The sequence below is a fragment of the Phoxinus phoxinus genome (genome assembly GCF_949152265.1).
Source record: "Phoxinus phoxinus genome assembly, chromosome: 3".
Taxonomy (NCBI): Eukaryota; Metazoa; Chordata; class Actinopteri; order Cypriniformes; family Leuciscidae; genus Phoxinus; species Phoxinus phoxinus.
Genome location: NC_136878.1, coordinates 23,553,134 through 23,578,007, shown reverse-complemented (window position 1 = coordinate 23,578,007; position 24,874 = coordinate 23,553,134). Strand labels below are relative to the sequence as shown.

Genomic DNA, 24,874 nt, shown 5'->3' with positions numbered 1-24,874 from the left:
CCCTTATATACGCTAAGCCACTCCCATTTTGGCGGGCTTGGCCGCGTGAGGGCGCGAAGCGTCCTCATTGGGCGTGACGTCACGCCAGGGGCTCAGTGGTAGGCTGCAGCAGTTGCCGCGGAGCAGCCAATGAGCGCGCTAGATTGCCCGCTCTAGGTCTGACTGCTGCTGCACTGCGTTTACAAGATATGGAAATTTAAGGATAAATTTTGGCTTCAATATCTCGAGCAAAGAGACTTTACCCGGTGCGTACTTTCAGTACGCAGTACTCGTTCCCTCTTCTAGAGAGAACCGAGGTTACGTAAGTAACCGAGTACGTTTTGCACCTCATATATCGCGAAAATAGTAGCAAAAGTCAAGGCGCGAAATTTGAACTTGTAGTGACAGATTTGAGGAGTTGCAAGTGCCTATTTGAGGTTGTACTGGGAATATGAATGTTAGAAGAAGTGCAAATATATATTACACGTTTGTGTCAGTCATTGTATTTTTGTGAATGGCATTTTACACATCTGTGACTACTTGTCTGCAGCTTCAAATTCAGAATACAGGTTTGTGACTATTCTCTGCGAGTACAAATTTCAACATTCAACTTCAGATTTTTATTTTACAGGTTTTCACATCAGAGCTGTGAGTGTAAATTTGAGCATACAAGTACAAATATTTATTGTACAAGTTCTCAAATTCACATCTACGTGCTCTCGAGTTTTGCTACTCATTTACCTTCATAGTAAACAATAAGAAACATCCGTCTTTGTAAATTGTCAGTTTATATGTTAAAATTTTGTTTAAAAAAAAGCACTTGGACGGACCATAGCATAAAAATCGCTCAATATTAAGTAGGCCCCCCTGAAAGACCCAAACTACAACTGATATTATTACCTGCTGTGATGAATGTTCAAAATATATTATTTAATGTTTGAAAGAAGAAAGAAAGTCATGCACAGTAAATAATGACAGCATTTTATTTTTTTTGTGTGAACTTTCCCTTTAAGCAACATGTCCAAATAAACTGAAAGACAGACCACACAGAAAACACAAAATACTTTGCACAAAAACAAAACAAAAATCCATTGTTTGGGGTTATGAATATGATTACATCAAATGTAAAAAACTTATTTTTATATTTACATTTTTATTACTGAGATGAACTCTTGTCAGAATGCAAAACAGCATTTACACGGTATAACAAGTGGCACTTCATTATTTTCTGAGGTACCTTCAAAAGTGTATTTTCTTCTTACTTCTAAATTAAAAATGTAAAAGTCTTCATCATATAAAAATTTACATTTTCTTTTAAAAAGGACAATCTTTTGTTTGTACATTGCAATAAAACCTCCTTATCATACTGTCAGAAATCTTTCAAATATTTTTTTTTACGATCGCTTGCACTAAAATTTAAAATAACAGTTAGTGAAACCTGACATTCAAGGAGCAAAACCTCACCCCAGATCTGCACAAGCCTCACACGTTTTGCAAATTACTACACACACTTCTCTACATTAGACACAGCAACATGATGTCACTTCTTTGCCATTTAAAAATTTCCAAAATACCACACTTATGAGCCAATTGTTCAAACACGGCCGTCAAATGTGCAGACACTGACTGCTTAATTGTAAACTCAACCATCAGGTAAAGCATTATAAAAAGATGAGTTTAACTGTCTTCAACAAAAATGAAAGGCAATGTTGCAGAAAGAGGAAGAAGGAGAGGGAGGATGAGAGGAAGAGATAGACCTGGTCATCTGGAAAAGGATGTGGACAAAAAAGACGAGGATCACATTTACCAGATGCAATTCGAGCAACCTTGGTTGACCATGTAGTAAACCATGGGTTGACATTGAGAGAGTCTGGGCCGAGAGTCCAGTCCAATCTCAGCAGATATACGGTAATGTTGCTACAATAAATCTGACATTTCGACAAGAGCACAGGTTAAAAAACAACAACTTTTCTCTACTGTCTACACAGTACATGTAGCCTACTGTATAACCTCCATCAGTACTTTTTATTACCCATTCACTGTATTCCATATTTGTGCGCTATTCTGTGACATTTTAAATCTATTTTGATTGGTCTACACAGAATTGAGGGTCGAGAACGTGAAGGAGGGGGCCCCATATTCACAGAGGAGAAAGAGATACACCATGCGATACAGCTCAGAGAAAATCAAACAAACATCCTCATTGTCCACACAGTTTTCAATACTGTCCATCAGGTCTCTATCAACATTACTTACCTCCACATATTTATGCCGCAGGTCTTTTACCCATTCATAATTTCTTTCAAATGGCATTAGGTAGAGTTGTTTCATCTGTATGTGATGTTTTTTAAGAACTCACCCCGGGAGTTCTTAAAAAACATCACATAAATTGTAATATTATTAATATTATTCATTTAATTTAGTCCTGTGATAGCAAAGCCCTCCAAAAAACTTTTTGGGTAAAAACTGATTTTTTCCAAATTTAAAAAAGTTTTGGTTGCCGAAATATCGGTGCATCACTAACAGTAAACACCACCAATTCATTAAATTGAACGATTGTTATTCGAATCACTGAAGAATTACTGTTCGACCAGCTCCTCTTGATTCTCCCCTCCCTCTTGTCAAGCCTCGTCCTCCTCTTGTCACACCAACCCCTCCTCTTCCTCTTCCTCTGCCTCTTCCACCCCCCACAAAGTTTCCTCTTCCTCTGCCTCTTTCAGCACCTATTATGTTTCCTCTTCCTCTGCCTCTTCCACCCTCCACAAAGTTTCCTCTTCCTCTGCCTCTTCCAGCACCTATTATGTTTCCTCTTCCTCTGCCTCTTCCACCCTCCGCAATGTTTCCTCTTCCTCTGCCTCGTCCACCCCTAACAGTGTTTCCTCTTCCTCCGCCTCCTCCAACAGCTCCTCTTCCTCTTCCACCGCCCCTTCCCCATCCTTGCCCACTGAAACTCAGGTCAGTGAATCGGTCATTGAGGGATACGGCAGTCTGCGAAACAAAGTAAAAACAAAGGCTCTAAAAACTGATGAACAATTTAATTGTGTAAGTTTATAGAAAAATAAGAACAAAATTTACTGTCTTTACACAAGGCCAATAAAATGTAATACATTTCTGACTCTCCTACTTTACCGGGTGTACAGGCTTTGCCGGATGGCTAAACTCACCTGGTTAGTGGTTGCTTTGTAGTTAAATTGCAGAGGAATCCCCTTAGGTAAAGAAGTACCGGCTCCTCTAGAAGGTCTGCCCCGTAACACTACCCCACCCCTCCTAGCCTGAATAGGTGTCTTCCTAATGGAGTGAAAAAAAACAAGAGAGACACAAAGAATAGCTAAACAAAGAAGGTCATACAACCAGTGAATTAGAAGCCAGCAGGATAGTGCATTCACTCACACAGCGACAGGTGCAGATTTAGCATTTGGCAGGGAAACTGTCAGCGTTGAGCTAGATGGTGCTGTTCTTTGACTTCAGTGTGTGTTTGGATGTGGATGTGACAGAGAAAGACAATTTGTTAACACACCTTGAGAGTACTTTTTAGAATATGTCATATTCACAAGTAAAGAAACTCACCTTCTTATTTTCTGATACTTTTGCAATTTCTCAGCCATTTTTGTGGCAGAAAACTGAAGAAACAAAGACAAAGCACAGAACTGTAGGTGTAAAACATTGTAACAGGAAGGTCAATCCATGTGTAAGTTGTGTATAATTTTTTTTTTTTTTTAAATCAAGTTTGCCCTTCTTACCCCTCTGTCTAATACAATCGGTCTTCCACCCCTTTGTCCTCTTGCTGACATTGCACCCCTAGAACAACAAAAACATGACAATGACAAAAAATATTAAACAATTACATTAAACTACTATCTGTGCTATCGTAAGTTTACAGCTCTATTTTTATTAGTTTAATGTTATTTATAAGATGATTTCAATATTTTATGTCACAACGCATAACTTAATGGGTTAATGGAAGTCTATTATCTGTAGTTTATCAGATCACCAGATTTTATGCTTATTTCCTATGTATTGTTCTGTTGTATTACATCTGAAGTGTTCTGATATATTTGATACAATATGTATCAAAAGTTAATTGTCTGTACGATTTTTTTATGTTTTTGAAAGATGCTTATGCTAACAAAGGCTGTGTTTATTTGATCAAAAGTACAGTAATATTGTGAAATAATTGTTTTCTAATGGAATATATTTAAATTGTATTTTATTCCTGTGATGGCAAATCTGAATTTTCAGCATCATTACTCCAATGTTCAGTGTCAAATGATCATTCAGAAATCACCATATTAGAATGATTTCTGAATGATCATTTGACACTGAGCATTGGAGTAATGATGCTGAGAGTTCAGATGAATAGAAAGTCTCTACTACACTCTCTTCAAGGTCTGAATTGTTTAGAGATGATAAGCTACAGCTGTATCATCTGAGCTTCTCTTTGAGGACAGAGAAGCAACACTGACAATTTCAGCCTAGGCTGCATGGAATACATTTTCTATTACTTCTCTCTTCTGCATCTCTGGCTTTCAGTGCATATATCTAGGCAGATGTTATGGCTTCAAATAAATGACAGAGACCAAGAGTTGAGATTGGGCTATGGATTGGAAGACTATTCTCATGACGAAAACCAGAGGACTAGTTCTCATCAATTACTGTGTACACCTTCACCACTTCAGTATGTGCATATGTCATATATTTCATATTATCCTGCTCACTGTTTAATTTTAAGAGAATATAATAATAAATAATTATTATATAGCACAATATAATACTTTAGCAATAAATCATTTCGATGTATTACTACTCAGACTGAGATTCGTGCATTTTATTGGTATGAATATGCTTGTATATTACCCCAACAAGTGCACCATCATTAGTAAATATGTATGATACTGTAATATTATTATGGTATGAAACTCTATTATTGATATTTTCTTTTGATAATGTAAAAAAATCTGATTTTAAAGGCACAGTATGTAAGTTTCACTGCTAGAGATCACTTCAAAACAATAACAAAGCAATCTGATGGGAATCAGGCAGAAATGGTGTTCATGGGTGGGCTAATGTATTTAATGTTTTATTAACGCTACACTCTAAAAAATACTGGGTTGTTTTTTTAAACCCAATTTTGGGTCAAATATGGACAAACCCAAAATTTGGGTTAAAAATATAATTTAAAAATTTACCCCAACGGCTGGGTTTGTCCATATTTGACCCAAAATTGGGTTGAAACAACCCAGCATTTTTTAGAGTGTACTATAGTATGAAGCTGGACGGGGCCGAAAGCCCCGAGACATTTAAAAAAAAAAAGATTTATTTTTGCAGATTTTCGCCTTTATTATGATAGGACAGTATAAAGTGGACAGGAAACGAGGTGGGAGAGAGAGAGGGGGATGGGATCAGGAAAGGTCCACAAGCCAGGACTCAAACTCGGGTGGCCTGAAGCGCAACGGCGCAACACGTCAGCAGGCTGCCCACGAGGCCATCGGCGCCGACAAGACAGGGACATTTTACGTTGCTGTTTTTATTATGCTTATATGCCACAGTTGGCCACTTCCACTCCTTTCATTTTGTTATATATGCATATTTTACAATTAAAGTTATGTTTAATGTTCATCTCTTTCTTACCTTAACTTTCTTACAGTTATTCTTGATCACTTAAATTCACATTATCTTACTTCATTCTAATGAACACCCCTTTAGTGCTGAATTACTACTCATACAGGTTACTTTATAAATATGACAAATTAAAATTGTTAGGTAACACAGCGCTGTTTTACTTGGTTAAAACAATCATACTAAAAATATATTTGAGTTGAAAGAGTTTTCATTCGCTGGCAGCTATGAGACACTTGTTGCACATGGCAGTAAGCTAGATCGATAATAGAATATCATATTAATAAAAGCTGGATGACTTGAGTTGCTAAATGGCATGCAATTCATTTTAAAACATTGTGTAGACAAAATGCTGTATTTCTGTAACTACAAATAAAGCTCTTTCTGATTATGCTATGTTAGCCACTTGACAAAATAATGTTGTCTGATTTACTTTTTGGGTACAAACATGTTACTCGCGGTAAATCAAGAAAACAAGAGATTCAAACAATAAGACTAACCGTGTTGAGCTATATAACAAATGATTAGTTTTCTGTCGATAAATGTACCCTATCCAAACAGTTGCTCTCCTGTCTAATAAAACACATCATATATTAAAGCTTCTTTGGTGTTCTTATTTTCTACGAAAATAAAACCGGAAATCGAGGTTAACGTGGATATAACGTCATTGACAGGCTACACAATGATAGGCTAGACACAGGCCATTACACTATGTTAAAATAGCTGAATTCTCTGGATTTAAAAACATTGTAGGAATAATTTGGGATAATGTAAGTAATCAAGTCAACAAAATATATAACATTGTTCTAGTGGTTTTTGGATATTTTAATCCCAAAATCTTACATATTGTGCCTTTAAGATGATAATGTTGAAACAGAGAAGAGAGTGTAGAACCTGCTCAGTCCGCCTCCTCTTCCTCTACCTCTTCCTCGTCCTCTGAATGTCCCCCTCGATGTGAATGTGGTCTGATCAAACTGTCCATCGGTCTATGGCACAGAGGGAGTTATCACAGTAATAATCTTTGAAAGAAATCTTATCAAGATAGGACACAGGGTTATTCAACCACTGGTTTCAAATACTTAACTCTATTTTAGCCATAGAAACAATAAGACTGTTCATACCGTGGTAGCGGCAGCGGCTCTGTTTAGTGAACCCCCTCTCGACACCATTCCCCTCCCGGATCCCCTTTGTCTCCTCAAACCTCTCAAACCGCCAGGACCTGTGGGACAAACCTCTATTAGGCACCTATTAAACAACAAGCGTAGTTCATTTGAAACATTTTTTACAGATCTGGCCAGGCAGAAGACATGCCAATTGTCCAAATGTGTCAGCTGTCACTAATTGAAGTGTAAGACAGTCAAGTATCAAATGCTTGCCTTGGTACTGCTGCTCTCCTCGCCTGAGTCCCCTCTGCTGCTGCTGTGGAACCTGGTTGAGTTTCTTCAAGACATTGTTCCTGTTAGAAGCACGTTTACTTTTAGCTCTGTTCGCCTTCTGCTCTTTCTTATTCAGCCTTATAATGTCATCTGTGAAAACAAAAGGAACAAAGTGTTTCGCCTCTGGTTTACTGAAAAAGCAAACATATTCAAATTAAAGATGAATTATTAGATAAAATTAGATACAATTTGGAAATAATTCTTGTTTGAGCTGAATAGGAAAACAACTAGGTAAGTAGTACCTGCAATATAGGCACCTTATGTTTTTATTTACTTGTTTATCTCATGAGTGGGTGAATTTCACTATGGCTAATATGAAGGATAAATCTAATAGCACAGCAACTACTTTCTACTAATGATAATACACTAGGTGTATTGGTGTTTTGCAGATATGGTTTGCCTAGGTATCAGTGTATTCAAAATTGAGAACTGAATTTGGTTTTACCTAGAGCCCTTGAATAGAAAATAGTCTACTCAAGGACGATTTTACCTAACCAAATGCAACGAGAAAAGATTTAAAAGGATCAGCTCTTCAGGTTTGCTGACTAGTGCTAGGCCTACTGTCTGTGCTAGTCATTTGCTGTGGCTGTATGAAAGTTTTATTTTACTTAATAGCCTACTTTAAATGTTACTTCTTTTTAGTCCTTCACATATCATTACAGTCATTGATTATAATGCTGAAGTCAAGGCAAATGATTTAAGCACGAGCACGTTGGTTTGACAGCTGTTGAATGTGTGTGACAGCTGACCACTGTTCATCTAGTCTAGTCTAACACGTTCACACAGAAGTGAAACCGACGGATCCTGCTGCCAACTCATCCAAATCACAATATCTCGCCTCGCAATTACTAACCTAATGACAAGTCGATTTTGTCCGAGCTTGAAGCGTGAGATTCCTGTATTTGCTCTGTATTCTCCATCTGTACTTCATTCTCCCCCATTTCGTCTTCCAGTGTCGTGCACGCAAAAGTTTCACAAGCGTCGCGTGTCCGTGTTTCTGACGGCTCAAAAACACCAAAATATTTATACTCGGTAACTTGAATGTCAAAACACAGAAACGCTAATGACGAGACGGACTATGAAACTTTTCAAATCAACCCGGTTTCAAGGCGTTTTCCTTGTGTTTATTTGTGTCGATCGAGTGAGTAAGAGCCAGAGCCCAGCCCAGCAGCGCGTTGAATAGGAGGAGTGACAACCAATGTGACAAGAGCCCTTAAAATAGCACAATGTCTAATCCTGGTAGGCAGGTCTTTCCGAGGTGCTCTGCAACGCAACTAGCGGCAGGCTTTATCTTCTAAATGCACATTTTGTCATTGATTTGTAGCACACTAACTTATACAGGTGCTGGTCATATAATTAGAATATCATCAAAAAGTTGATTTATTTCAAGAATTGAAACTAATATATTATATAGACTCATTACATGCAAAGTGAGATATTTCAAGCCTTTATTATTTGTTATAATTTTGATGATTATGGCTTACAGTTTATGAAACCCACGAAATCAAAATCCCAGAAAATTAGAATATTACATGAAATCACACAGTAATTACACAGTAATACCATGGTCATTGAACCAGATTTTTGGTTCTTTTGGCAGTGTGGGCAGGTGCAAATCCTGCTGGAAAATGAAGGAAGCATGAAGTGCTCTGAAAATGTCCTGGTAGACAGCTGCGTTTACTCTGGATTTAATAAAGCACAGTGGACCAAAGCCCTCTTTTCTGATGAGAGCAAATTTTGCATCTCATTTGGAAATCAATGTCCCAGAGTCTGGAGGAAGAGAGGAGAGACAGTCAGTGTGATGGTTTGGGGTGTCATGTCATCTGCTGGTGTTGGTCCACTGTGTTTTCTGAGGTCCAAGGTCAACGCAGCCGTCTACCAGGAAGTTTTAGAGCACTTCATGCTTCCTTCTGCTGACCAACTTTATGGAGATGCAGATTTCATTTTCCAATAGGACTTGGCACCTGCACACAGTGCCAAAGCTACCAGTACCGGACCATGGTATCCCTGTTCTTAATTGGCCAGCAAACTCGCCTGACCTTAACCCTATTGAAAATCTATGGGGTATTGTGAAGAGGAAGATGTGATACGCCAGACCCAACAATGCAGAAGAGCTGAAGGCCACTATCAGAGCAACCTGGGCTCTCATAACACCTGAGCAGTGCCACAGACTGACAGACTCAAGGCCACGCCGCATTGCTGCAGTAATTCAGGCAAAAGGAGCCGCAACTAAGTATTGAGTGCTGTACATCCTCATACTTTTCATGTTCATACTTTTCAGTTGGCCAGCATTTCTAAAAATCATTTTTCTGTATTGGTCTTAAGTAATAGGCTATTCTAATTTTCTGAGATACTGAATTTGGGATTTTTATTAGTTGTCAGTTATAGTCATCAAAATTAAAATAAATAAACATTTTAAATATATGAGTCTGTGTGTAATGAATATAATATACTCACTTTTATAACTCACTATATTAAGTTTCACTTTTTGAATGGAATTACTGAATTAAATCAACTTTTTCATGATATTCTAATTATATGACCAGCACCTGTATATAAAAATAAAGTCTAACATATTCAAACTAAAGCCAAAAACTTCCATTTTGATTTCATGTATTATCCAGTCAGCCGCCAGGGTTCGCCTTTGAGCTGGCACGTGGCCCGTTCTTTCTACCCATAGACAGTACTACCCCACTAACCGCAACCGTACCACATGAAAGGTGGTAAGACACGCCCTAAAAGGAGTCATTAATCCTTTATTTCACCTCTTTACACTCAATAATTATCTGAGAGATTAAAAAAAAAAACGACAGTAAGTATGACTATAACAAAGCTTTTAAAAGTGCTGTAACCAACCCATTCTTTTCGTAGGCTATTACATAAATATTACATAAATAGACAAAATACATACTGCTCTAATTTTATAAAACAAAAACAAAAACTGTGTTTTCTCTAATATCCGTGGCAAATCATCCGCCCCTTTCCAGTTGTAGCCCTTCCCCTCCCCTCCCCACCCCACCCCACCTCCGTCTGCGTCCTCTGCGCATGCGCGGCACGCCAGGCAGCCCCCTATTATTATTGTCAGAATAATTTCACTTATGAAAATGGCGGCGAGTCAGGGAGCTGTGGGACCTGCGGCGGCTCTCCAGAGCCAGCATTATCTGAACGTCGCGCACTGGAGCCCGGGCGTGATTCAACAGCAGCCGCAACAGCAACATCCGCTGCACACCGCCCGCAGTCTGGAGCGCGCACTGGAAGATGCCGTCTGCTCCGGGATGCTCAACATCAGCGGAAGAAGACTGCGTGAATACCCGGGGCTCAACTACGATCTGACCGATACTACACAAGCAGGTGGGTCCCGCAGATGTGGGCTAATCTCCCTTCGTGCTCCACTGACCCGGTTCTCACGATTCATGTTTTAGGAGGACAACAAAAATACATTTAGAGCGTGCGTGGGTGCCTTTTTGGTGCATATGCGCGGTGTGTCAATGGGTGTTTGTGTGTTCACTTCAATAGCCAGTGCACATGGTGCTTGTACAAGGGAAAACCGTTAGTATCACGCTTCATCTCTCGTGTATATCGTAGCTTGAGTGACATGGAATTAGAAATACTGGCTATGACACTGGCGTCTCTATTTGTTTTGGTTTCGCATCCCATTTCCCCTCAGATCATATTCCATGAATAAATGCAACTAGAGAGAGCACTTCAGCTGGAACGATGGAGACAATCTTCATTAACCTTTGCTCCAGTAATCCAGCAAGTTTTAGCATGCAAACCCGTAGAAACCACACTGCACCCTATCTATACTGCGAACACGCGACAAAACTAGAATGCTCCCTTTATATTTGACGAAGCAGTTTTGCTTACGGGAACAGCTTATTTAGTGGATATGGCGTTTAAGGATGGTAAAAAACGTCGGTAAATGCAGCTAGAGGCTGTAGTGCCAGACAAAAGATGCTCCCCTTCGTCTCTATAACGTTAATCTATCGCGCCTTTCTTCATCCTCTCAGTGTAAATCAACGTGCAAGCAGCTATGGATGTAATTTAAACACTCATTTTATTTTCAACTAAGGTTTAGTATTATGATTTGGATGTTTGTATTAGTATTAAGAGCTATTGTTGATTTAAATAATCTTTGGTCTGGCAATTCAGAGTCTTTTGGGTACTATGGCTGCACTATTATAAACATTGCAGTATAAAGTGGATTAGCTACATTATTGTTTCTAGAGATGAGGCTAGAAATTAAATGGCTGCATCTCTTTCGGAAGTGTCTGTGGTCTGTAATGGTAGTCTTGCCGCAGCAAACAGCCATTCAGATGTGAAGCAGACAGTGGGAGGAGGAACACTAATCCATTCATTCATGCACACCTTACACACAGCATCATGTCTACACTCCCATTCAACTGTATCGAGTTACACTAGTGGATAGGCCTTTTGTGATTATTTGGCTGTCTCAAAACCATTTTAGCTGTATGAAGGGTCGTTTGTTTATATGAAGCCTTGTGTTTTGATTCTCACACACACACACACACACACACACACACACACACACACACACACACACACACACACACACACACACACAAGGCTTGTTGACCGACAGAAGCATGTGGCTGTTGTAGATAACACTGGACGTTCACTGGTTTCCCTGTTACTGTCAGGGTCGTTATCATACAGATTGGGTTTGTTGATAGTACAGGGCTGCTTGTCTGCACTTTTGTTTGTGTGCATGATTTCTATGGATGTGTTCGAAAGAGGAAATAGTTGGATGTGCACCAGACTGTCACCTATAAGAGGAAGTTACTTAGTCGCTGACTCAACAGGAGATGTATGACTGCATAAAGAGAAGAGAATCCTCGTCTTGCAATCTGTTCACTTTTGTGAGAATGAGATTGCTTGTGTGCTTGTTAGTTTCTGTGTGTTTGACAGTGTGAGTAGGCTTGAGTAAATGGTAGCATGTGCATACTAGCGTGGGTCTGTTCCAATGGCTTCAGTGACCTAATTGGCAGTCCTTATTGTCTGTTTGGCCACAAACTTAACACTGGAGTATGAAGATACCCCCAAGTCTCTAAAGTTAAAGTGTGGTAAAGATGAAGAATTCCTTCTCTTTGTCTGTCTTTCTTGCCTTCATTTTTCCCACCAGTTTTCCCCTTTGAAGGGAGCTGTTTATGACATGAGTCAAGAAGATAGCTGCATATATAGCCGCGTTTCCACCGCGGGAACTTTCCCCAGGAACTAGGAACTTTGGGCTGGTACTCGGTGTGTTTACACCGCAGGATCAGGGTCTAAATGAAGTTCCAGGTAAATATTTCCCCCTCAAAAAGTCCCTGCTGGCGAGGTAGTACTTTTTCAAAGTTCAGGAACTTTCGGGGGCGGGACTTGTGCGCTGAAGATGCTGATTGGTTGTGTTCACGCCGCATATTGACTGGAGGACTCCACGCAGCATTCTATTTTAACCGGCATTTTTTAAAAAATCTATTGCGGTTCGTGGCTTCATGCATTAAGAGTTGTCTGTCTGCAAATATGGAATTTAATTATAAAAAAACACTGGACCGACGACGAGGTTCAGGCTTTATTACGCGTATTTGTGTAACAGGAAATTTTCTGCGCGTTCGTCCCAGCCGTCTCACATTCAATGTCCGCAATACATCACAAACAACTGCAGCACAGTTTGAATCTCCTCCATACTTATTATAAATGTGGCGCTCAAAACTGATTACTGTGCGTCGCAGACTGGGAGGAGCAGTCGCGCGCAGTTTATAATCTTCCCGCCCGGTACTTTAGACCGCGGTGTAAACGCAGAAAGCAACCGGTCTGGGGCAAAAAAAGTTCCTGGGAAAAAAGTTCCTGGGACAAATTGTTCCGGGTAATTTCGGTGGAAACGCGGCTTATCTATTTGTCGTCATTTGTGTCTTCATTGATGAACTATCACATTTCTGTGAATATGCATGATCCACATAATTATGTTCATTTGTCCCAATTCAGTACATTGCAATGCATCTCATTCAATTTGATCTTCAATATCAGTTTCAATCCTTCTTACGCAGTTTGCTTTACTATTGTCCAGTACTGGAGTTCACAGTGGCTAAATGTGTAATCTCCCACCATTGTCTTGCAAATACCTTATGTGTGCATTAAAAGCAAATGCTTTAAATTCTGAAGAAGTGAAAATTCCATCAACAGAATGGTTAAAGGCAGTATAAAGGGCTACGTCTTAGTGCTCAATTCCGATTTATTGCTCTGATCCAAACGTAGCACGCATACAAATTTTTATCATGAAAAATTATATTTAATTTTTGTTGTAAAAAAAGTATATATATAAAAGTATAATATATATATATATATATATATTACATCAGGTGTTATAAGAAGTGTTCCCTGTTCCGGCTGACATAATTTATGAAGCCTAATAATAATTTAACTGATTTGAATAGGAATGTATGTTCTATGTGTATGCCAGGTTAAAGAGATGTGTTTTAGTCTAGATTTAAACTGACAGATTGTGCTTCCCGGACAATGCTAGGAAGACTGTTCCATAGTTTAGGTGCTAAATAGTAAAAGGATCTACCACCAGCAGTCGATTTTGATATTCTAAGTATTATCAACTGGCCAGAATTTCGAGATCGCAAGAGACATTAAGGACTATAATGCGTTAAGAGCTCGCTCAAGTGCTGGGGAGCTAAACCATTTAGTGCTGCTTTGTTTAAAACTATTTAGTGCACGCAGTCATACAGAAGTAAACACGGAGAAAACTAAAGTAACCGATTATGCGTTTATTTATTGTGTAATCTGCCGCCAAAGCCAGCGAATTTATGCGCCGGCAACATAAAAAACAAAAGATGAGGATACGAAAAAGTTTTGTCTTTTTAAACATTTATGATAGGAGCCCTCATGTTTTGCTTGTCACTGTAGCCTAATACTTATGAGTTCTGACTACCTTTCGCAACTGTCTTGATTACGTCAGGTAGGTAAAATCTTTGAAGTGACTCACATGAGCGCAGAATTGTGACGAATGTTGATCTAGAGACGAGAGTGACGTAATTGGCATGAATTGCGTTACTGTTCAGACCGAGGTCGCATTGCAAAATATCTGACTTGTATTGGATTTAGTACCACGCTATGGAAGTGGCACAAATTGGAATTGAAAATATCAGATTGCATGTGGTTTTTGCTGTTCACACTGTCATGACAAAAACAGATCACATGTGAGCAAAAAAAACAAACAGCCTTATTGCAGTGGTGACGTGAGGTTTAAAAGAGTAGCTGAGGAAGCGTTCAAAGTTCATGTACGTTCACACGTCTCTAAACCCATATCTGAGCAACTGAACAAGAATCTTGATGTGACAAAGACTGGCTTGATGTGAGATGGTTGGGTTTATTTAAAAAAAGAATAGCTCAGATTTTTCTCTACTTTTGGCTAATCAAGGTGTTTGTCAGAGAGAATGACCAATAAACTTTGTTTTTTTTTCATATGCATTCTCTTCATGTAGACACATGAAGAAGTACAGGTGGCATTTATTAATGATAATGGAAGATGAAGAAAAATAAAATGCTGACTGTTAATAAATATAGATTTTTTTCTCTCTCTTAATATCATCAGACTTTTATATTGCTGTAGTATGCACTATAGAATATTAATGTGCAAAGTTGCCTTTCGTGGAAATGACTTGCAGAAGGCAGTTTGTGGTCATGCATGTATATGAATTATGTATGTGCCTATCCGTTGTGCACATGTAGTGTTGCTTTTTGGATCACCTCTCAGATATTTAATACAGACATTAGAGAATACATGAACAGAACATTTCAGAGTAAAACTTCTATAACAAAGTAAAATCTCATAAGCCTAGAGAAGTCATTCACTCATGTGATATTTATAAGGGAAAATGATTGATTAATACCTTGATTATAATCACTCATTAGATATACCTTGAAGCAGCAGTGGATTCCAGAATCCGCCCCTTCAGCAGTATTTAAACTGTAGGTTGAGGCTGTAGTTGATTCTTTATGCGATGCAGTTAATTGTTGCCCACAATAGTAAATCATTTTGTTTCAGTCTGCAATGTCACATTTTATAAACATTAAAAGTTGCCGTTAATTTTTCATGATTAAAGTTTTCGAAAAATGTCATGAGATGCCTGATTTTAACTATTTTGCAATATTTATCCTACTAAAAAAGTCAGATGATGTCATCAATTCAGTAAAAAGGGTCCATATTTGCACACAAGCAGGAAGTCCCAAGGCTGTTTATAGCTGTGGCAGAGTGTTGAATGCCTCTTTTACTGTGTGTCTCTTTAGGGTAATCTGAGCACCAGGAACACTGTAGTCCTTCTTCCTCTAAGCATGCTATAGCTCTCAGTAGCTATTGAAATCAAAGAACTAAAAGAGTGTTTTAGTTCCAAGGACCGATCTCTTGAATGGTCAGACACAAACTGGTTTGATATCACAATGACTCATGAATTTATTTATTTTGAGGCGAGACAGGCAAAAGGTGTTTCCAGGAACTAAATTCACACTTTTTAAATAGCTTGTCATTGTGTCTGAATGAATGAATGACTCTTGTTGTGGAATTGTCTTGGGTTCAAATAAATTAATTGCATATGTTTTGGAGGAAAATGTAATGCCACGGATGACGCATCTTGATTTATTTACAGTATCTTTTGCCTATCTTACCCCATATAGATTTTACTAGTATGTATTGTTGAGCCCTGCCTATTCCCTTCAGAGTACACATTATAGCTCTCAGATTACTTTTTTTTTCTTTTTCTTTTTTTTTAATGTTAGCCTAGGTTACTCCCTTGCCCTTCCATCACTTTTTTTCTGAGCTGACTGCATGAAATAAGTGTTATTTTATATGAATCTTTATTTTAATATTGTTGTATTAATTGCTATTTACAGCAATTAATTAGTTTTATACTTTTTTGTGATTTTATTTTATTGCATATCACAAATAACACATAATTAAAAAATACAAAACCAGGGTTTAATAAAAAAAAAAAGACAAGAGGGGCACGCAGACAACAGAATGCACACAAGTAGGCTACCAACACACACCTTAGAATTACAGATTTGTTTTCACATTTTTTTTCTTCTTTTGAATAGTACCTTGAAATGATGCAGCTATTAATGCATAAACACACCTTTACGGGAAGCTTTCTCAGACTATTTTTGTTGTATATGTTACCCAATACTCAGCTAGAGAAAGAGAATGTCAACTTGGTGACATTTAAATCCGTGGATTTACCAAAAACAATGTTCAAAGGTTGTATCAAGTCATAAAAATGCATGGGGTAAGTGACACCACCGTCACAGTCTGTTTCATCGAGCTCTGCTATTCAGCGTTATTAGATTTTAAGATGAACTACGTAACTTAATTTTGCTGGTGTTGCTTGAGTTTCCTTGCATGTCCTCCTGTGATGTACACTCTCTGGTCTTGAGATCTTGTGACAGTAGGCAGGAGACCTCTCTGCCCTTCACAGATGAACGAACACACACACACACACACGCACGCATGCGCACGCACGCACACACACACACACACACACACACACACACACACACACACACACACACACACACACACACACACACACACACACACACACACACACACACACACACACACACAGCAATCTCCAGAGACTGAGGTAATTACACATGATCTGACATGCTGGTCCCATCTGTAAGGTGTCAACTTCAAACCCTTGGGCTCAGTATCATGGTCTTTGTAGTCTGGGCAGCACATCACAGTGTGGTGAAGCTTTGCAGCACTAAGAAAAAATACGTTTATGGAGTATGCATTGAAAAGTTAATAAAATAACAGATAGATCAGTCTAGAGGCATGAATGCACTAAGTGCAGTCGACATTGAGAAATACGTCTAAAACAAAATTAGGCTAATTCAGGGTTTAAAATGAAGTGAAACTGATATGAGGCAGCTCTTCTCACTTTCTGAAGGTAGTTCTCAGGTCTGTGATACTGTAGCTTTATTAAACACTCTGAGCTCTTGGCCTTGGCTTTTTTTAAATGTTAATCAGATTTTTCTGTTTACGGTTTGTTAACTTAAATCTGACAGGTTTTTAAAAAATAAATCTGATAAGCAAAAAAACCTATACAACAAAAATTTCATTCTACTAACGTGATCCAAACCACATCCATATTATGTGCTGTGAAATCTTTATTTTGGGTTATGTATGTTTCAGTGTGAACAGTCAGATCAGATTTCATCCAATTTTCGTCTTTCAGGACATTTGTAGCTTCAAACAAACTGCAGTTGTGTTTCGATAACATTCATTTTCTCTCATTCTTTTTTCTGTGACATTCACTATGTAGTGAAGAGTGAATGAGGAAAGGAGTCAGCAGTTTTAAGCAAATACATATATGCACGCATACATAAAATGTTGCTTATATATTTCACGCTGACACGCTTCTTAAGTTTACCATCTTAGTGAGATTTCATAATATGAGCAGAGGAAAAATGTCACCTGACAGTCGTTGTCTCCTGGCGTTGTGCTGACATTTTTGTCATTACTGTAGCAAGCGTTGTAGATAAACCGCATATTGACTGTGCTGTTTGTACAAGCGATCCAATTTCATCACTTGAGTTAGTTTCATGTTGTTCTGATACACATCACCCGCTGAGATATCGTTTTTATGAGCTGTATATTTAAAGTTTGGTTTTCAAGACTCAAACACCAAAATGGAGTGTCTAATTAGACTTGAGAAATGTTGACATTATTTTGAGAGATTGTTCTGGCATGTTAGAGCAGTGTTTGCTGTGTTTCCGATCTCTCACTTTGTCCTGTAATTCTGAACCTAGAGTATGAGACAGACGCAAACACTTTTTTTAGGTTGCCTTTTTGCTTTTAAATTGAACTAAATATAATTATTGGTAACACTTTATTTCGATAGTCCACTTTAGACTATAAGTAACTTACTTTACATCTGCATGTCAAATAGTAGTCATTAGTTGTAGACTGTCTGCTTAATATCTGCTAATACTTTATTTTGATGCTCCCCCAACAGACATTCAACTGACTGTACACTGTTAGACATTTCAAAAGGACATTTCATGTCACTAATACAGTGGCAACACTGTTGCCAGTAAGTTACTGTAATTAAGATTTACTGTGCTATAACCGTATTTCAGTTTTACAGTAACTACATGGATAAATGTGTAATAGTGCAATTACTGTAAAAGAAATCTGTACACTGTCATTAATTTGTACTAAATATAAATTAATGACAGTGTACAAATTAATTTATATTTAGTACAAATTAATGACAGTGTACAGATTTCTTTTACAGTAAATTTGTACACTGTCATTAATTTGTACTAAATATAAATTTAGATTTTATATATAAATTTATTCTACACAAGTACTACTGACATTCAATTCTAACAAAATATAATTTTTGCTTAAATTGTCCCTATTATGCTATTTTAAAGGTTCCTAATTTAGTTTTCGAGGTCTTCTACAACAGGTTTACATGCATCAAAAGTAAGAAATCAACTTCACCTCATTCAACTGCACATCACCTCATTTCTCAAAGACTTGGAAAATACTCATCCAAAGATTCACTCTCTCTAAACCATAGTAGACAGTATATAAGATGGACACAGCGACCCCATAGATTTCAATGGAGAAAAGTGAAGGCCATTTGAAGCACGCACTTCCTGATCGCCAGGCGTACTGCGCAGGCTCAAACTGAGCTTGACGACGTAGATGTGACGTGAGCAACGTGTCTGACAGTTGTAAGTCTTCTAGTAGCTGTGCCGAGAGAAATCTGAATCATTCCCTTCCGAATCTCGCAGAGACGGAGAGCGTGAGTATTAGCTGTCCATGAGCTAGCAGTAGGATCAACTTTATCACTCTCTATGGGCTTCTCCCTTGACTTTATCAGACTCTATGCCTCCACGTCCCCCCGATTGCTTGCGAGTTTCTCCGCCTGTATACAGTAATTTCTGGTCTGTATGACAGAGAGTCGCATGGTTATGACGCAATCGTTAGCCTATTTTTACAAAAACGGCTTCTACGAGGCCATAACGTAAGATACAAAGTAATGGAGCCTTTTATACATTGTCGTGTTTCTTTAGAAATAAATAATGGACAAATGGAGTCTTTAAACGCCTCAGATGTAAAGTTATTTGCTGTCAAAGTGACGCCAAAATGAATGGGAGTCAATGGAATGCTAACAGCAGGTGATGGCTTGATAGCCAATGGTGGCCCCCGGGGAAGCTTCAGTTTCCGGCGGATGGATTACCCCCTTGCTCTAAACCCCTCATTTCCGTGAGCCTACTCTGCTCTGATTGGTCAGATGGCTCATTCTGTTGTGATTGGTCTACCTCTACCGTATACAGCGTGTGTCGGAAACGAAATGCCCATTACCATAACTGAATTTCAGCTCTGGAGTCTTTGTAAATCCTTAGCGATTGTACACACTATAAGGACAGTAATGATGGTGTCGATTATCTATTAGAGCGCGAGATGAAACGTGAAAAACTAGTTATTTAACCGAAACTCCATCGCAAGGATGACTTAAGCAGGACATTTCTCAGTGATTGTACATTATGAGATGCCTCTATCAGCATTAAGTGCATCAAGAAACTGATGAATATATTTCTAAATTATTGCGGAGCACATGTGGTAACTGTGTCAATGACGGATGTAACATTAAAGTTTGTAAAACAAATCTACAAAGCTCCATTCTTTATCATTAAGCAAAGTAGTAAAAACGACAGACAATCTGCATTAATTGACATTAGGTCAGGGACGAGCCATTATTTAAAATTGGAATCTTTTTGAAATTAAAAATCTTTGGGAACTTTTTTCACCTGAGAGAGTGCCAATGGTGCTTGATGACCAGAAACAACAAAATGGTAAATGCAAGCATCTCCAAACACCCCTCTCTTTCTATTGATAAGACAGAATATACTAAATGATTAACTAGTGATGAATTTTAAGTTAACAGAAAGGTTCATACTGGATGTGAAATGACTGTCTCTGTATCTGTAAAAGATTTTTGTGGAAAAATGAACAAAGTTGTACTGTATGTGTTTAAAGGGAAATGCTGCATCATATGACACGTTTCTCTGTAACGTCCCTGGTAAAGAGTTAAACATTAAACAGTGATGTGCTGTTTCATTTGACTTCCTTCATTCAGACTCTTTTCACTCTTTCTCTTAAACACCCTCTGTCCTCAGTTTGAAAATAATTGGATAGATTGACTATTATAAAACATTTATTCAGTGCAACAAAAATGAGATATGTTAGAGACACAAAGAGCGAGAGAGACAGGCAGAATAATTTAAGAAGTCCACGAAAAGAAAATGAGATGAATACATGCAGAGAACAAGAGAATATCTGTTGTATACCCTCTTTTACTGCAGTCTCTTTCTTAATCTCGTACTATGTCAGTATTGAATGCTGAAAAACAGCGCTGCTGGTCACCAGTATATGCAGTGCTTTGGATGCTTGTATCCCCACTAGACTTACTAAGTTCTCTTTGGTCAACAAGCTGTGCTGAATGACTAGCATCACCAGCTTTGCATGGCTTTGTTGATTCACTAGCTAGACAAGCAGCAAACCATTAACCAGCCAGGACTAACGTAGAAATTCATGCCTGATATTTGGCCATATTGTGATTATCCGCATGCTGTGAGTGTGAAGCCTATTAACAGATTTGTTACTCAATAAGTTGAAGTCTGTAAGATTTTAAAAATGTTTTTAAAGGAGCTCTCCTTTCCTTACCAAAGTTGCATTTATTTGACCCAAAATGAAGTTAAACAGTAATATTGTGAAATGTTATTACAATTTAAAATGTTAAAATTTAAACAGTATTCTATTTTAATATATTTTAAAATGTAAAATATATTAAAATGACTCCCTCTTCAGTTCAGTGTCACATTGTCCTTCAAAAATCGTTTGGTGCTCAAGAGATATTTCTTACCTTCTGTCCCAATGTGCAAAGGAAGTTTCCATTCTATATAGTATGTGAAATTAGAGTAAATGTGTCCCGAAGTTGGATGGTTTACTGTTTCCGAAATGTGGATCTGTGCGCACTCCTCCTCGCTTTGGAGAACTAAAAACAAGAAAAAACAACAAACAAAAAAACATGGTGGATGCACATGACATCGAGGGTTAAATAGAGATGTCTTGTTATTAATTGTCAATATATAACTTGATGAAGAATATTTATTTTTTAATAAAATCGATACGTTTGGCCAATAACTATTAAATGCATCATTATGCAAAAAAGTTCTCAGCATGAAAGGCCCATGACTGTCAGATCAACATTCTCGTCAGTATGGTTAAAAGAATTGAGTACCGGTAATGCAAATTTGCGAATAAAACGTGGACTGTTTATATAAGGTTGTTAACTGTGATGGAAAGATTGACAGGCCAGTTTACGGTGCCAGAATGCAAATGACTATGCGACACAGCACCATTTTTTGACGGGTAGTAATGCCCCAAAGCTTCTCTCACGCACTCAAACGTATCTACTTTTATTAACAAAAAGAGTAGGCTACACACAGTATAAGTAGGCTAATTGGGACGCCACATTATTATTATTATTAATGTTAAAAAAACAGTTGTGCTGCTTAATATTTTCGTGAAAAGCGTGATACATTTTTTCAGGAGTCTTTGTCTAATAGAAAAAACAAAAGAACAGCATTTTTTGTAATAGAAATCTTGTAATATGTAAAAGACTTGATTGTCACACTGTGATTGTGTATTTGGCCGTAGGTTAGTGTGGGAATGTGGATGGTGTTGAAGTTGTGTGGATGTGTTAACACACCACCAAACCTCCCCACTCCTGTTAATTAACCTGTCACTCTGTGAGTATCTATTGCTGGTTTCCATGGGAATTGAAGGAGGGTGGGTCAATTAAAATGAACACCTCACCTCACTACAAACGTGCTGGGACTGTTGCTCAAGCAAGGTTGTGTGAGAATGATTTCTGTGTATGTGCTGTGTGTGCGCATGCTGACGAGCCCTACGCAGCAACATTAGGGTCTATGGCGGCCTTGTCTGATCGTATTCAGAAAGGGTGATGTTTTTTGCATTTCTGTTTGATGCTTCTAGTGGTGCAGAAATTCACTTCAGCTTCAGAACACAAATTACGATATGTTTAATAGTCTTAGCATTTTTGTTCATCCTATTAAAAATTTAGGTAAGCAACATTTTCAAGCTTCATGAAATATGGTAAAAGTAATCCATATCTATCTATCGAGCAGTTCAATCCAAGGCTTTTGATGAGACACAATTGCTTTATTTAAACATTACCTAGAGTGGGCAAATATGAAAAATAACTTAATTAGTCTTGAAATGAACATTTTATGGGTTTATGGTAACAACATGAGGGAAAGAAATTGATGACAGAATAAAATGTTTTGGGTGAACTATTCCTTTAAAGCTCAAACATGCTTTCTGCCAATCTTCATTCAACCTTTTTTTGATCTCTTTGAATTCTCTATGAACTGTCATATTTCTGGGTTTTGTCCATGAGAATTTGTTAATTTCTCACAAAGGAAATTCATTGTAGCAGCAGCAATCAAATACAATCTATCATTATTATTATTATGTTTACAGTGGACAGGGTTGAGAATCTGTTCTAAGAGAGCAAATATAAAGAAGACGGATAAAATATTCTGATGCAGCTCATTATCATATTCATGAAACACATGGTGTCTGTGTGTGTGTGTTTGTGTGTGTATGTGCACGTGTGTGTGTGTGTGTGTGTGTGTGTCAGAAACATGAGCCCTATCCCTCTCATGAAGACATTAAGGAAGCCTGCTGATAGCCCGTATCATCTCCATTGGCCTTAAGTCCATGCATTAAAAGCACATTGATTTCTCATTTATGTGTGTGTGTACGGTGGGGGTCTGGCACCTTCTGCTAAACAGCTGTGTCTCAGTCTAAGTATTGTTTGAGTAAAAAAAGACAGATCACAAAAAGAAAGGAGAAATGTGAAAAATGAGTGATCAAAATAAGTGATGATAGCTGATAGATATAAAATCTTGTTGCAAAAAAAAGATGAGATAATTTCCCTTTAGTGAGCTCTCTTTCCCTGGTTTTGTGCCAAAAGATGCACACACACACACACACACACACAAAACTACTGCTTGAGATGCTGAGCTGATATTAGAAACGTCGCTGTCTCAAGGAATTCCCATCAATTCATCCCTCTGTCGCTTCCTCTATCGCTTCTCCTATCTCCATCCAGTATCCACAGTCATTTACACACACGCGCACATTTGTTTCACTAGTGAGAACATTACATAGACTTCCATTGATTTTATATCAGGTTAATAATATTTTCTATGGCCCTAAACCTGCTCTTACTTCTAAACCATACCCATTACAGAAATATGTACAACACTAGATTTATATAAATAAATAAATAAACATGTTTTGCCGATTTATAAGCCTTTTTAACCAGTGAGGGCCAGTAAAATGTCCTCATTAGTCGGTTGTCGTTATATTTGACTATAGATGTGAGGACATTTGACCCTCACAGGTATAGCCAAACCTGTCCACACACAGTTCCTCACAGTCTGGTTCTTTAAGTTTCTCTTCACTCAGTCACTGACTTTCTGTCTGTCTGTCTCTGACTATCACACAGACTCAGTTCCTCAGTTCCTCATAAAGATTTTTACTTTGTCTAGCACATGATCACACACACATCTGAAAATTATACCACATAAATAAACGTATGTATAATACTGATCTTTTTAAACGTTTGAGCATTTGAAGTGAAATGTTGCATGTTGTGTAAATGTTGACAATGTTGAAGCCCGATTGCTAAACTAACGTGAGTCTGCTCCGCTCTCTTATCAGCCAACTGAAGGCTGTTCAAGAGGAATTTCTGAGGTGGAGTCAGCACAGTTTGGGTTGGTAACGGTTGCCAAGCAACACTGCTCCAGTCTGTAAGAGTTGCCAGGCAGCACAGTTTCAGGTTGGCAACGACCGCTGCACAATCAAATAGTTTTTTTTTTTTAACTTGCATCTCATTGGCTGACAAATGCCAAACCCATAATATTGAATGAATTCTTCTTTGCTGGCATTTGGCCTCCAACTCCTGAAGGATGTTATAACAGGCCCAAAAGAATATTCTGAAATGATATCATTTCCATTCTGTTTGTATTTCTTCTTTTTCAGTCTGCTTTGATATATTACAGTATTTTATATTTCTCTCACATTTCTCTTTTCAAAGGGGATGTGAATTATAGAGGAAGTTGACATGACTTTTCTTCTGCATGCATGTCTGCTCTCATGGTAACACTGTAGTAATGACAACTCAGCTCTGATCGGTTGAAGTTGTTATAATTCTGGGTATTTCTTTTTTTTTGAGAGATTGATGTCTGAGGATGAGAGCTAACATTTTATATCCGTGTGTGTGTGTGTGTGTTTATCATGATTTAATGTTTTTGAACAAATCATTTGAGTATGATTCAATAAGACCTCTTATATTGAAAAATTTGTTTGTAGAATTTAATGTTTCACTCTTTACAATGTAAGATCTGCATTGGCTACCTGTGCATTTTAGAATTGAGTTTAAAATTCTTCTTTTTGTTTTTAAATCCGTAAATAATCTGGCACCGAGCTATTTGTCTGAGCTATTCTCTCCACACAATCCCAAACGAAACCTAAGGTCTGGTGATCAGAGACTTTTGGCTGTCCCCAGATCACGGTTGAAGAATAGAGGGACAGAGCCTTTGCGATTGCTGGCCCTAGGCTGTGGAACAGCCTTCCGGTTTACATCAGAGCGGCTCAATCTCGAACTGTTTTTAAATCCTCTCTTAAAACCAATTTTTTTTCTTTAGCTTTTAATTCACTATAAGTT

General features: G+C 38.0%; 2 protein-coding genes and 1 long non-coding RNA gene across 8 annotated transcripts in view; 2 read left to right on the top strand and 1 right to left on the bottom strand.

The window, feature by feature from the left end:
• The window catches only part of LOC306996212, a 1,114,438-nt gene that overhangs the window by 50,616 nt on the left and 1,038,948 nt on the right, over window positions 1-24,874 (top strand). The window lies entirely within an intron of this gene.
• On the bottom strand, window positions 946-8,233 carry LOC306995201 (uncharacterized protein). Its single transcript, XM_079606566.1, has 9 exons — window positions 7,885-8,233; window positions 6,972-7,121; window positions 6,717-6,814; window positions 6,490-6,581; window positions 3,720-3,777; window positions 3,547-3,599; window positions 3,370-3,441; window positions 3,144-3,267; window positions 946-2,967 (listed from the first exon to the last, which is right to left on the bottom strand). The coding sequence occupies exons 1-9, from the start codon at window positions 7,970-7,972 to the stop codon at window positions 2,548-2,550; spliced, it is 1,155 nt and encodes a 384-aa protein (XP_079462692.1). The 5' UTR covers window positions 7,973-8,233; the 3' UTR covers window positions 946-2,547.
• Window positions 10,079-24,874, top strand: part of lrch2 (leucine-rich repeats and calponin homology (CH) domain containing 2) — an 85,912-nt gene continuing 71,116 nt past the window's right edge. For 5 of the 6 annotated variants that reach the window (XM_079606206.1, XM_079606210.1, XM_079606207.1 and 2 more), the window contains exon 1: window positions 10,087-10,382. In XM_079606206.1, coding sequence (XP_079462332.1) covers window positions 10,130-10,382 — 253 coding nt within the window. In that variant the 5' untranslated portion in view covers window positions 10,087-10,129. Of the gene's footprint in view, window positions 10,383-24,874 lie in introns of all 6 variants that reach the window. The other variant, XM_079606208.1, reaches the window with a different exon arrangement.